The sequence below is a fragment of the Kogia breviceps genome, chromosome 2 (genome assembly GCF_026419965.1).
Source record: "Kogia breviceps isolate mKogBre1 chromosome 2, mKogBre1 haplotype 1, whole genome shotgun sequence".
Taxonomy (NCBI): Eukaryota; Metazoa; Chordata; class Mammalia; order Artiodactyla; family Physeteridae; genus Kogia; species Kogia breviceps.
In genome coordinates this window covers 188,486,543-188,501,666 of record NC_081311.1, presented here as the reverse complement: position 1 = coordinate 188,501,666, position 15,124 = coordinate 188,486,543, and the positions used below count along the sequence as shown (strand labels likewise).

The 15,124-nt window shown below is 38.9% G+C and overlaps 1 protein-coding gene across 13 annotated transcripts in view; it reads left to right on the top strand.

Annotated features, from left to right (window-relative positions):
• The window catches only part of DOCK10 (dedicator of cytokinesis 10), a 281,208-nt gene that overhangs the window by 204,319 nt on the left and 61,765 nt on the right, over window positions 1–15,124 (top strand). For all 13 annotated transcript variants that reach the window (XM_059052008.2, XM_067026998.1, XM_067027001.1 and 10 more), the window contains 6 exons: window positions 3,877–4,000; window positions 4,197–4,318; window positions 4,691–4,777; window positions 7,477–7,569; window positions 8,011–8,129; window positions 12,525–12,594. In XM_059052008.2, the coding sequence (XP_058907991.1) occupies window positions 3,877–4,000; window positions 4,197–4,318; window positions 4,691–4,777; window positions 7,477–7,569; window positions 8,011–8,129; window positions 12,525–12,594 (615 nt within the window). The remainder of the gene's footprint in view (window positions 1–3,876; window positions 4,001–4,196; window positions 4,319–4,690; window positions 4,778–7,476; window positions 7,570–8,010; window positions 8,130–12,524; window positions 12,595–15,124) is intronic.

The window sequence follows — 15,124 nt, the reverse complement described above, 5'->3', positions numbered from 1 at the left end:
ATGACACTCTCTCTATACTACTTCTCAGACTAAAGACATACCTTAGCAGGTGTTTACATAACCCAGTTTTAAAAACCACGTTAATTGACAGTTGCTCCAGGACTATGCTGCAAATTCATGTATTTCAGCACAAGATTTTTAAAATGTGATGTTTCTATTATACAATTTCTTTCAAATTAGACTAATTTTTTTCTTTTATTTTTCATTGGTTAGGGTAACAAACATCGTGTTAGATAGTTTTTACCAATCAATAGCAGCATTTCATATCTTAAGGGAAAAAACAAAAAAGGCTAGAGTATGAGCCAACACTATTGCTTATGACCTTCGTGAACTTGAAGGAGCTTGGACTGCCTCACCTCAAGGCCTGCCCTGCCAACTCTCAAGACTCTCTCATTATGTGCCAGGAACCACGCTATACTCTAAATACACACTATCTCACTTGATCCACATGGCTTTCTCCAGAGAAACAGAGCCAATAGGAAGATGGTAGATAGAGAGATACATAGGTAGATAGATGATAGATAGATAGATAGATAGATAGATAGATAGATAGATAGATAAGTACAATTTAATATAAGGTATCAGCTGGCATCATTATGGAGGCTGAAAAGTCCCACAGTGTACCATCTGCACCCAGGAAAGCCATTGGTGTAGTTCAAAGGCCTGAGAACCAGAGTGTCTATTGTAGAGTCCAGTCGAGGTCTGAAGGCCTGAGAACCAATAGTACCAAGAACTGGAGAAGATCGGTGTTCCAGGTCAAGCAGTCAGGCAGAGAGGAAATTGAACCTTACCCTGCCTTCTTGTTCTATTCTGGACCTCAGTGGACGAGATGTGCCCACCCACGTGGGGAGGGCCATCTGCTTTGCTCAGTCCACCAATTCAAATGCTGGTCTCTTCCAGAAACACCTTCACAGACACACTGAGAAATCATGTTTAGCCAGCTCTCTGGGCATCCCGTGGCCCAATCAAGGTGACACATAAAATTAACCCTCACACCTTCCTAATTTATGGATAAGGAAGCCGGCGATCAGAGAAGCAACTTTGACAAGGGCACGTGACTATGAAGTGACAGTCAAAATTTAAGCCAGCCCATGTGACTCCAGAGCCTGAAGCTTCACTGCTCTGCTATAACCCATATTAAAAAAAAAAAAAAAAACTTATTGGATTAGTAGTAAATGACTATACATATGTCAACTTGTATTATAAACAGCTTTAGACAAACAAGTTTTAATTTCTAACCGTGAAGCTAAGGTCTGAACTAATGCAACCTACCAATGTGATTTCTGGGAATTAAAATATCACATCTTTTGTATTAGTTTCCTATTGCTACTTTAACAAATTATCACAGTTTCGTGGCTTAAATAACACACATTGATTACTTTAGGGTTCGGCGGGTCAGAATTCTGAAATGGGTCCCACGGGGCTGAAAACAGGTGTCAGCAGGCCTCCATCCCTTCTGGAGGTTCTGGGATGGATCCTTACCTTGCCTTTTCCAGTTTCTGGAGACTGCCCATACTCCTTGGCTTGTGACCCCTTCCAGCAATGTCATTACTCTGACCTCTGTTTCCCTCCTCACATTTCTTATGACCCTGACTCTCCTGCCTTCCTCTGATACGGACCTTTGCGATTACATTGGGCCCACTGGGCTAATCCAGTTTAACCTCCCCATCTCAAGACCCTTAATTTAATCACAGCTGCAAAGTCCCTTTTACTGTGTAAGGAGACATAGTCATATATTCTGAGGATTAGGACTTGGGGGACATCCTGGGGGCGCCATTACTATCACACCTTGTTACATGTCAACCATTTATAAACTTCTTAAAAGAACACCAGTGAAACCACAGACCTGACTAACCTTATCTCCTTCCTCCACATCCATTTAATGCTCTTAAATTTTTTCCCTATAAATTCAGGACAGAGGTAAAAAATAAAATAAAATAAGGGAAAGAGCTATTACTACATTACAGAATATTTACTACATTGCTTGACCTCTTGACAAAGCCCCTCTGAAAGGTGCATCCTCTGTCGACATATAAGATTTAAAGAAAAAAAAAATGTTCTTACGGTTAAGTCTGGCTTTTAATCTCTCTCACGCTCATGTGCTTCCTGGAATCCTTGTAAAAGCCATGAGCTCTTCCACAAGAGAACATGTATATAATGAACTGCCTGGTGAACTCTGCAGTGCAGATTCAAAACCATTTTCCTCTTTTTTATGGCAAAAGATGATTGCATTAATTATAAACATGAATATAAATTCTTCTAAGGCACTGCTAAAATATAATGTGAGTATTTGCAGTATTTGTTACTGAAGAGTGTTAGCATTAATATGTAGTTTGCTGGAATTCTTGAGCGCTTGTTTCAGTCCCATGTATTCCGGCTAAAAAAAGAAAATTTCGTTCTACTGCCTTGTTAGTTATTGTATGTTTTGAACTGTATATTGGCTTTTGTTACCAGGTTAGCATGCTGGTATGTAATGAATATATGTAAGCTGTAAACTGTTCTAATTCAGGAGTTCTCAAACCTTACCAGGCACAGAATCACCTGGAAGGCTTGCTAAAACACAGATTACTGGAACCCACCCCAGATTTTTGGATTCCATATATCTGGGATGGGGCCTGAGAAATTGCATTTCTCAACAACTTTCTCAGAGATGCTGATACCACTGTTCCAGGGATGGCACTGAAACTCTGTGTAATAAATTCTCTCCTGCACAAAGTGAAAATAAAGTTACTATATATATAGATGCACAGAGAGTCTAATAAAAACTAGTAGATAATTTGCTTGGCTCTTTATCACCTTATTGCTTGATTTGACTGTTCAAGAAATTACCTAGTTGCTAATATTGAACTGAATGTCACTTACCTGCATGGGATCCTGGGGTTCCAGTGTGACATGTGTTCTTGTCCTGGAAGATCCTATTAATTACTGACTAGTCCATCCTCCTAGTGACTCAAAGCCCCCTAACATCTTTCTCCTTGGTTGCTACCTCTGTATCATCCTACTTTGCAAGGCCATGGAGGGAATTAAATGACAACCTATGTGACAGAAGTTTGGAAACTGAAAAGCACTGTCACGTGTAGAGGGTTCCAAAACCTTTCTTTCCAGGAACATGGAGGATGCTCCTCATTAAGTATATTCTTCACCTATATCAATTTTATGTTTTATGGTTTTTTCGGAAGTGTTATTTACAGAGGAGAACATGACCTCTTTACAAAATGGCTCATTACTTAGTTACCACAATGTAATTTTTCACACAATACATACCACATATCTTTTTGTGGGTTTTACAGCAGATAGATTCCATGCTCCAGTTACATCATTTGCAGCTACCATGTTTCTCAGCAATGTGCCTGTGGATCATCTGGGGATCTTGCTAAATGCAGATCCTGGTTCCATATGTCTGGGGTGGTGTCTGAGAGTCTTCATCTCTAATCAGCTCCCAAGTGACGCTTATGCAACTGGTCTGTGCACACACTCTGGGAGGCAAGGACCTACTATTCACTCAACTCATGTCCCTTGATGATAGGTCCTTAGTCTGTACCTTATTTACATTCTACTGTCATGTCTGTGTGTGTGTGTGTGTGTGTGTGTGTGTGTGTGTGTAATTCATGGTGGTATAAATTATCTAATGAGAAACACTAGGTATTCTAAGTTATCACCACAATAAAGAAGGAAAAATAACATCTTAACACATGACTGCTAGCGGGATGGATATTTATTGAGAGTTAAATCGTACTTCTAGTGCTGACTATTAAATGGTGGACCTAGATTTCAGTGAAAGTCTTTTAAAAAGGCTAACATGCCTATGCTTTGTCTTGTCCTGACACTGGGAAAATGATTTCAATCTTAGCCCAGCTATTATCTCTTTCATTGCAGGTGAAAATTGAGCTACCAACACAACTTCATGAGAAACACCATATTTTTTTTTCTTTTTATCATGTCACTTGTGACATAAATGCAAAAGCTAATGCCAAAAAGAAGGAGGCTCTGGAAACACCAGGTATTGACAGGAAGCAATCTGAGATAGCTGTGCATGTTATCTCTGGAACTTAAATTGGAGAGTATTTGAAAAGCTCTGATTTATTGAGTTTTTTAAAGTGAAGTTTTGTATTCATAAATGGTAAATAGCTTTATTTTTTACTCCTCGTCATGAAGGTTTGTACTGAAAACTTTTCCCTTTGTTGTTCTTTGCACAGTTGGATATGCTTGGCTTCCTCTCATGAGAGATGATCAGATAGCTTCTCAAGAGTACAATATCCCAGTAGCAACAAGCCTGCCTCCGAATTATTTAAGCTTTCAAGATTCTGCAAGTGGAAAGGTATCGAGTGATGTATAACTTAAGAGAAAAAATACATGGGCTAAATGGCATGAGGTTATCTTCTTTCTGCTGTTTAAGTTAACCCAACCTTGGTGTACGCATCCATTGTAATAAGGAATCAGGAGTACCTATGATATGTCAAATATCTTGTTTAGTTTGTCGCCAGTAGAAATGATCTGTTCAAAATGATCCCCTGGTATCACATTGGTTTCATTTACCAATATTACCAAATGTATGTGCATCTCTTATCTTCCATCTCTATAGGACTGTGAGGTTAATGGATCAGGATGACAAGTTAACGTAAACTAAATAACCTGTTTATTTCCTCCCTCTCAAATTGCCGCAGTGACAGTAACAAACTCTTTTTTGCAGCATGCTGGGAGTGACATTAAATGGGTCGATGGTGGCAAACCACTTTTCAAAGTATCGACATTTGTTGTATCAACAGTGAATACTCAGGTGAGCGTGTTGTCCTGAAATATCAAAATCTTCTCGAACACGTAGAATCATAAGGCGTCTCCTAGATTTACAGGAGGAGACTCACCGTTCCACAAGGTGTCAGAAGAGCAGGTGATCAAAAGGGAAGAATGTTTGTGGCAAAACTGTATCCCTCTTCCAGAAGAGATGGAATGCCCTAGCCCATAAAAGCTGGGGCACTATCAAACTGCAACCCCAAATTCCAGTAGAGTATTTAGCAAGAGGGCACTGCCCTTGGAAGATGGTTTGCTTCCCATGACAACCCCCAAGTGGTAAAAATATGCAACGTTTAAAATAAAGACTTTGGACCTTTACCTTAAAACTCAGTCTAATTCCCAATCCCTACCCAAGGCTGCTCTCGTGGAAAGGCCACAAGGTTGGCAGAACTGTATTTGAGAGTCACCTTGCCCAATTCCTGGCCCAGTGACCCTGGACAAGTCACCTCACCCCCGCAGTCCTGTGTCCTCAGCAGGAAAATGATAACATTAAAAATTCTCAACCTAAGGTGGTAGTGAGGCTCAAAATGAGAAACTGCATGTGAAAATATCTCATGAACTGCAAAATGCTGTACAAATGTGGTTATTATCACTGTCAAATTACCACAAACTCTCCCCTTCCATTGCAAGGCAGCTCACTTTACCACAATGTGAGGACTTTTGTGGTACTAATTATAAACAATTACAAGTACATAGACTATGTATTACTTATTTTTTAAATTCAGTGTGTACCTGGGTTTTTGTGTGTGTGGTTTTTTGTTTGTTTTTTTGCTACATGCTGCTTTATCCCTAACACATACTTGGTTACTAAGAAAAATGAAATAATCCAGGTACCACCATATATCGAATCGAAGTGTCTTTCCGTAACCACTGGTGCCTCAAGCCAAATTGAGTCCTCTTCCCAAGTCCTATGCCCATGACTCCTTCAACCCATCTTTTCTCTGACGCCATCAGCCCCGGTCAAGTCCCACAAAATGGTCATTCTCCACCAAATCCTGCTTTTATATCTCACAGAATGCCCCGAGTTTCTCTTTCCCACACCTCCAGCTGCTTTTCTCCAAACCGCCCAGGTCTCTCTATGACTCACCACGACTCTCCTTTCTGCACACCAGCTTCCACCGTCCACGCACTCGTCACCCTGGGGGACACCGTCTTCCTTCCTCCATAGCGGTATTTACCTCAATTTTCAAACACCCCAGGCCCTATCCTGCACTGTGCCCTCTGTCTGCTCCAAGATCCAGGGCCTTTGTGACGCTCAGCCTTTCGTCAGCCAGGAGGGCGATCTCTCCCTGTCTGCCTACCCTCCCCTGATTGGTCTGGGCAGCTCCTACCCAGCCTTCAGATCTTGGCTCAAATGTCACTTCCTCAAAGAAGCCTTCCATGTCCCCTAACCCCTCAGATATGCTGTATCGTCTTGTCATACACCCATACAGCACCCTGCTTTCCTTTGAAGCACTTGTCTAATTGTAAGCAAATAGGTATGTGTGAAAATCATGGAATGGTACCTGATTCCCGGGCATAATGGAAGGACCACAGAGTGGCTTTTCCTTGCCCCTGGCTCTGTCCTCCGTGCCTGACAAGCACCTGACACATAGTCAGCCTTCAATAAATAACTGTCGAATAAATGATGTGAAACTGAAAATATCACACACACGCACACACGCGAGCACACGCACGCATGCATGCACACACGCACACGCGCGCACACACATACCCCGACTTGAGGGGAACCCCAACCACACATGCCCTCTAGAACTGACAAAGGCCAGAGAAACCCCCAGAGAGTGCACCTGCACTAAAAGTATGTATTCCACTTCCTGACTTCATAACTTTGACCCTCAACACAGAACTTAGGCATTTCCAAGGTGACACCCTTTTCAGGGAAGAGCATTAAAGGCAGATTAGTTTGCTTAGGCTGCCATAACAAAATACCAGACTGGGTGGCTTAAACAACAGAAACGTATTTTCTCACAGTTGTAGAGGCTGGAAGTCTGAGATCAAGGTGTCAGCAGAGTTGGCTTCTTCCAAGGCCTCTCTCCTTGGCTTTCCTCTGTGTTTGCACATCCAAGTTTACTCTTGCATGAGGACATCAGTCACATTGCACTAGGGCCACCCTAACTAATTACCTCTTTAAAGACCTTATCTTCAAATATCATTACATCCTGAGGTCCTGGGAATTAGGACTTCAACATCTGGGTCTGGGGAGTCAAGTTTTATCTCATGATGTCAGGTGGACTTCATAATTTTTTTAATTAACTCAGACATTTTAAGTCCAAAAATATCCCTATGCATATTAAACTGTACCCGTTCTCATGTGTGTTAAAGAATATGTAAGAAAAATTGGTAGAAGTCTGTGGAAGGAAAAGGAAGATGACAGAAGACGATTTTAAAAGAAAGAAAGGAAAGAACAGAGACAAGGGAAGTAATTCTCTAGCCATTAGCATGTGGCCCGGAAAGAAAACAAATCTCTTGAGTGAAATAGGAGAGAGAGGGGACTTTGTAGTTCAGGTCAAGCCCTCTGTGTGCTGGAATGCCTGTGAAAATGAGAGGTCTGTCACTATGACTCCTGCGCAAAGCACCTCACATCAAGGCATCTTGTCCTACAGAAGGGCTCACCTCCCATCACCATGATTGTCCCACAGCTTACGGGTCATCAAAAATCAAGACTTTCTTTTGCTGTTTCAGGATCCACATGTGAACGCATTTTTCCGACAATGCCAAAAAAGGGAGAAAGATATGTCTCAGTCACCTACCTCGAATTTCGTCCGTTCTTGTAAGGTAACATGACATGCAAATAGCTGCAATGGTCTCCAGGGTAGAAATGGGCAAAACAGACGTTCACATTTTGCACTGAGCAGCAAACTAAGGGGTAATTATTATCGAAGATTTTTAAACACCTTATCAATTCAGAGACTAAATGATTTTATTTCACAATTCCTAAAAGATGTCTGTGTGTTAATTAAAAAATAAGCAAAGATCAGTTTCTCCAAGATAAAAATGATTGAAAATCAGAATCAATTGACTCTAAATTAGTTAATTAGATGTAGAGTCCTTGCAACATTACCCCCATGCCTGTATGTCATGCTAAATGCCATGAAAAACAAAGTCAAACCAAAGTGAGCTACAGTAGTCATATTCAAGTTCTGAAGAACGTCAGTAAAAGAATGTGCTTTAAATTTAATCAATGCCTTTTTTTTTTTGGTCCTGCCAATTTAACAGAACTTATTGAATGTGGAAAAGATTCATGCAATCATGAGTTTTCTGCCTGTGATCTTGAATCAGCTCTTCAGGGTTCTGGTACAGAATGAAGAAGATGAAATAAGCACAACTGTGACCAGGTATCCATAGCACAGCCTTAGGGGGAGAGATTTTATAAGCTGTGGTTACACACAACTTTGATTATAACCGAATGGCCACCTGATTGTGTATACTTGCATTTCGTTCGAATACTTACCTCAAAGTTAAGTATGTCTCACTCTTGAGTTCTTACCTTCTAATCATCTATTTCTATCATTCAAGTAAAGTTTTAGACCTCTTTTTTAACTTTGTGTTTTTAATTAAACTTTTTATTTTGAGATAAATGCACATGCAGTTGCAGGAAATAATGCAGAGAGAGTCCATGTTTTCTTTAGATGTTCCCAATGGTGGCATCGTGCAAAACTATAGGAAAATATCACTCCCAGAATATTAACATTGATAGAATCAGGAGACAGAACATTCCCATCCCCACAAGGATCCCTCATGTTGCCCTTTTATTGACACACCTACTTCTTTCTCATCTCAAACCCCACTCCTTACCCCGGGCAACACTAATCTGTTCTCCATCTCTAAAATTTTGTTACTTTAAGAATTTTATATATATTATATTGATATTTTATATATAATATGAATATATAAAATTTTATATATAATATGTTAAAATATACTCTATGCTCCACATATTTATATAATAAATTGATGAGTTTATTATATATTATATTTTCAATTTATATATAAATTATATATTTTATATATATATATATGGATATGGAATTATATAGTATAACAGTGTGTAACCTTTGGGGACTGGCTTTTTTCACTCAGCATAATTCTCTGGAGATTCATCCAAGTTGTCACATCAATCAATCAATAGTTCTTTCCTTTTTATTTCTGGGTAGTACTCCACATCAAAAAAGGTTTAAAAATTCACCTGTTGAAGGCTAGCTGGATTGTTTCCAGTTTGGGGTACATTTGGGGTGAACATTAGTTTTCATTTCTTTGAAATGAGCGATTGCTGGGTCATATGGTTGTTGGTTTTAAGAACATGCTGAATCTCTTGCATTCCTATACACTAATGATGAAAAATCTGAAAGAGAAATTAAGGAAACACTCCCATTTACTGTTGCAACAAAAAGAATAAAAGACCTAGGAATAAACCTACCTAAGGAGACAAAAGACCTGTATACAGAAAACTATAAGACACTGAAGAAAGAAATTAAAGAGGATACAAACAGATGGAAAGATATACCATGTTCTTGGATTGGAAGAATCAACATTGTGAAAATGACTATATTACCCAAAGCAATCTATAGATTCAATGCAATCCCTATCAAATTACCAATGGCATTTTTCACAAAACTAGAACAAAAAATTTCACAATTTGTTTGGAAACACAAAAGACCCCGAATAGCCAAAGCAATCTTGAGAAAGAAAAACGGAGCTGGAGGAAGCAGGCGCCTGGACTTCAGACTATACTACAAAGCTACAGTCATCGAGACAGTATGGTAGTGACACAAAAACAGAAATATAGATCAATGAAACAGGATACAAAGCCCAGAGACAAATGCACGCACATAGGGTCACCTTATCTTTGATAAAGGAGGCAAAAATATACAATGGAGAAAAGACAACCTCTTCAATAAGTGGTGCTGGGAAAACTGGACAGCTACATGTAACAGAATGAAGTTAGAGCACTCCCTAACAGTACACACAAAAATAAACTCAAAATGGATTAAAGACCTAAATGTAAGGCCAGACACTATCAAACTCTCAGAGGAAAACATAGGCAGAACACTCTATGACATTCATCACAGCAAGATCCTTTTTGACCCACCTCTTAGATAAATGGAAATAAAAAGAAAAATAAAGAAATGAGACCTAATAAAACTTCAAAGCTTTTGCACAGCAAAGGAAACCATAAACAAGATGAGAAGACAACCCTCAGAATGGGAGAAAATATTTGCAAATGAAGCAACTGACAAAGGATTAACCTCCAAAATTTATAAGCAGCTCAGGCAATTCAATATCAAAAAAACAAACAACCCAATCCAAAAATGAGCAGAACACCTAAATAGATTGCCAACAAACACATGAAAGAATGCTCAACATCACTAATCATTAGAGAAATGCAAATCAAAATTACAATGAGATATCATCTCACATTGGTCAGAATGGCCATCATCAAAATCTACAAACAATAAATGCTGGAGAGGGTGTGGAGAAAAGGAAACCCTCTTGCACTGTTGCAGGGAATGTAAAGTAAATTGATACAGACACTATGGAGAACAGTATGGAGGTTCCTTAAAAAACTACAAATAGAACTACTATATGACCCAGCAATCCCACTACTGGGCATATACCCTGAGAAAACCATAATTCAAAAAGAGTCATGTACCACAATGTTCATTGCAGCTCTATTTACAATAGCCAGGACATGGAAACAACCTAAGTGTCCATCGACAGATGAATGGATAAAGAAGATGTGGCACATATATACAATGGAATATTTACTTAGCCATAAAAAGAAATGAAATTGATTTATTTGTAGTGAGGTGGATGGACCTAGAGTCTGTCGTACAGAGTGAAGTAAGTCAGAAAGAGAAAAACAAATACCATATACTAGCACGTATATATGGAATCTTAAAAATGCTATGAAGAATCTAAGGGCAGGACAGGAACAATGATGCAGATGTAGAGAATGGACTTGAGGACACGGGGAGGGGAAGGGTAAGCTGGGATGAAGTGAGAGAGTGGCATGGACATATATATACTACCAAATGTAAAATAGATAGCTAGTGGGAGTCAGCTGCATAGCAGAAGGAATCAGCTCAGTGCTTTGTGACCACCTAGAGGGGTGGGATAGGGAGGGTGGGAGGGAGGTGCAAGAGGGAGGAGATATGGGGTATATGTATATGTATATGTATAGCTGATTCACTTTGTTATAAAGCAGAAACTAACACACCATTGTAAAGCAATTATACTCCAATAAAGATGTTAAAAGATTTTTTTAAATTTTTTAATTAAAAATAACAGGCCGAATTGTTTTCCAGAATAGCTGTACCATTCCTCTCCCACTAGATCTTATTTTTTTTTAATGCTCAATTTTTCTTCAGCTGTTCTCACTTTAAATTTGCCTGTACTATATTCTTTCAACATTACTAATCTATCTGTCTTGTGACTTTGGCGGTTACAATTTCCTCTTTCTAGAGATAGAATTCTTAATTAATTATTGAATCAAATATTCCTACCAAAGTTCACTTTTTAAAAAATATTAGTCACAGCATTCTGGAAAAAAATTACTCTTGACATTGAAATGTTTCCAGTACTTTCATAACTCACAGGCATATTATTAGCCTCTTTCAGAATGAGAGTCTTTAGCATCAGTTTTTTGTTTGTTTGTTTGGCTGTGTTGGGTCTTCATTGCTGCACGCAGACTTTCCCTAGTTGCAGCAAGTGGGGTCTATTCTTCGTTGCAGTGCACAGGCTTCTCATTGTGGTGGCTTCTCTTTTTGCGGAGCATGGGCTCTAGGCTCACCGGTTTCAGTAGTTGTGGCTCGCGGGCTCTAGAGTACAGGCTCAGTAGTCGTAGTGCACAGGCTTAGCTGCTCAATGACATGCAGGATCTTCTCGGACCAGGGCTCGAACCCGTGTCCCCTGCACTGGCAGGCAGATTCTTAACCACCGCGCCACCAGGGAAAGTCCCCTTTAGCATCATTTTTAAAGTAAAGCTCTGAAGCTCTAGAAAATTAAAGTATCTCTAACAGTTCTACAACCAGGCAGTTCTGGAGCCAGATTAGAAGTCCCCAACTGTGCCTTCAACTTATGCCTTTTTCAGCATGAGTATATGCATCTGTGTTGGCAAAACTCCTAAGTATTTCAGCAGATAGATCTGTTGAAATTCTGGGCTATTCCTAAACCCTACAGCCATGGAGTAACTGGAAGTATTAATGTGAAGAAATCAACCCATACCACAACTGCTACTGGAAACCCTAACCCAGCTAAGAGGGAAAACCCAAAAACCTGCATCTTAAACTAATTAGTTTTTCCAAAAGCATGTATATAACACCTCTAGGTTGGAAGACAAGCCCTTTTAAAGTGGAACATGATAGTTGGAGGTTAAAGAAGTTTTAATAAGGTACTAAAAATGATCCCTTTTCCAAGAAGACAATGTCAGCAAACACATAGACCATAATAGCACATACAACTTGGGCAAAAATGTCTCCAGTATGGTATTACAGCCATAATACATTACTTATATCGTAGTGTTCAGAGATTTCATGGTTGGAAATGGCTAATGGGTCTTGTAGATGTTAAACATCCAGTATTGGGGGATAAGGGGGGTGGGGAGAGTCTGAAATTGGTTCGTTCATTCATTCAACTATTAAGCACCCAGTTTACCAAGCACTCCAGTGACAAACCAAGTGGTATTTTCCTGCCTTCTCCAGAAAGTCCACTGAACAGTATTGCTTTTCCAGGGTTCTGACTGACATCGTGACCAAGTGCCATGAGGAGGAACTGGACCACTGCATCCAGTCCTATATTAAGGTACAAAATTGCCACCTGGGCATTGGTCATATCCCCTTGTGCTGTGTGGCTTTTCTCATTTCCTGTCTGCAACAAGTGCAAAGTTTCCCCCTTTAGCTAGACGGTGCCTACCACAGTTGTATCAGACATTCCCCTTAGCTACTTAGAATTCCTTATTTTTGCATTGATGGGCTCGATGTATTGTTTCAATGTATAAACGTATAAATAATGTATACGTGTGCAAATGAATATATGGGGAGAGAGAGCAAAGAAAGAGAGGAGAAAACTATTGTCCTTTGAAGTCAACATTACAAATAAATGAAATTCCTCTATAAATTTAAGGAAGATGTTTCCTGTTGGTTTGTTGAATGTACTATGTTTCTTCTGTAATGTTTTCTTAGCTCTTTTTATTGTTTTCTCAGGCATTATTTCATTTTCCCAGTTACTGTATATTTGTACCTGCTTCTGGTATGTTAAGTCCTTTATCCTCTGGCATGGACCACTAGGCCATCCCATCAGTGTGCAATGCTTCCTCCAGTGGCCTTTGTCAGATGTTCACTTGGATATGTTTATATTCTCATTTTCAGTTGGTCTGTGACTTAATGCCAGTGAACTTGTGATGACGTTTGCACATTATAGTTCCAACCTAAAAGTCATCTTCTTGAGTGAAGAGAAAAAAATCCATCCAGAGATAAATGAAAGTACTTTATATTCCTTTATGATGCGTAGAGGACCTAAATTTCAATATTTATGTACAGATTGTATCTTTAAGAGACATAGACCTTTTTATTAAAAGATATATTCCATTAATATGTAGATAGACATTTATCCATATATTTTAGATGTCTAGAAAGGTGACTAGAGAAGAATTTGGGGTCTTCTGTGACAGAAATGCTGCTGTAAAAGGAAATAACTAGAAATTTTATTCTGGAGTGAACCCTTCTGAGATACCATCAGTGAGGAATTTTTCTCATTACAGTTTTATATTTACATGTTTTCTACCTGTCAGAAATGTTAGATGTCTTCCCAAATGTCTAAGTATGAGTGTGTGCCATTCCTTAAAATAGCCCATACGCCAAAAACAGTCTCTTCACAATAATTTCCCTATGGTATAATTTTACCCAATAAGATCTACAATTCAACTGCAGAAGGCCAGTTCCACCTACAAATGCCTTTTTAGTTTGCTCTCTAAGAGAGAGTCATAGCTTACTTTTATAAGGTATTGAAGACTTTACTGTTCAACAGAAATCATCTATAGAATTTTCATTCTCTTGACACTTACCCCAGTTTTCCATTTCAATTGCCAAAGGAGGTGAGAAGCAAAAAAATTCCCCAATCCTTATTACACAAAGTCATCTCCTTTTCAACACACATATTATTTACCTTGTTCCAATGGAATCACTGAAAATTGCATTGAGAACCGACTGATGTTGTGGTTATTTTTGTGATAGCCAAGGCTAGTTCCTGATGAGAGCCTTAAATCAGCTCTCAGATGTTATCTGTGATGCTCTTGGAGCATTGTCCTGGAAATGCACCCTGGAAAGGTCTTTATTTTTAAGCAGGATGTTTAAAATATCCTGATGAGACCTTTTGATTTTGTAATGTAGGAAGCTGTGTATTTAGTTTGCTTTGAAGTGGTTCAAATCTAGAAATACACCTATGTGGAATTTCAAGCTGATAAAAATTCCTAAAGATATTTTATAACATAATTTCATATATCTAAAACAAATACAGCCTAATAAATATAACCAACTGGAATTTTACTCTGGAAAGAGCATTAAAGTAGCAAATGGAAAACTAGATTCTAGTTAAGGTTAAATAGTTAACTTGGAGCAATCAGCCTCTCTGAACCTCATTTTCCTCCTCTGTGAAGTGAGATGGGGTAGACCATATGAACATCTAGGTCTATGATTCTGTGATTTGACTCCTGCTGCAGTACATGGCTGACAGCCTGACCTTGACCAAGGAGTATGATTTTTTTTTTTTACCCGTGGTAAAAAAATTATTTTTTAGCATATACATTAAGCCCCACACCTAGGAGTATAATGAAAACTGGTACCAATATGTGCTTTGACGTCCTTGAAAGATGGGATAGCTGATATAATTCAAACCTATTCAGAAGTAATCTAAACACCATTTCAAGTTCAGTGGTGCTAAATGCTGCTAACTCACTCCATCTACGATATCCAAAATGCACACATACACCATGTTTTTTTCAAAAATGTATACCTAAAGTCAATCTAATTAAATGCCATGGTTTACAGCAATTCGTAGGACAGATATGGTCTAGCCAAAATTTTTTAAATTTCAGAGCTAGTCAAAATGCCTTTGGGGCTAAATTACTGAGCATGGGATTAGACAGTTGATGACATTACCCTCATATGAGTCATAATCCATGAGGGGGAAAATCATACTACTCTTGATTTTAGCTAGTTTCATGCATTTCTTAGCCTTGTTTTTCTCCTTTGGGATGAGCGTGGAGAAGTTAGGCCCCATCAGAATGATTTAGATGTTAATGGGCTATGAAGTTCAAAGAAATCATTATAGACCC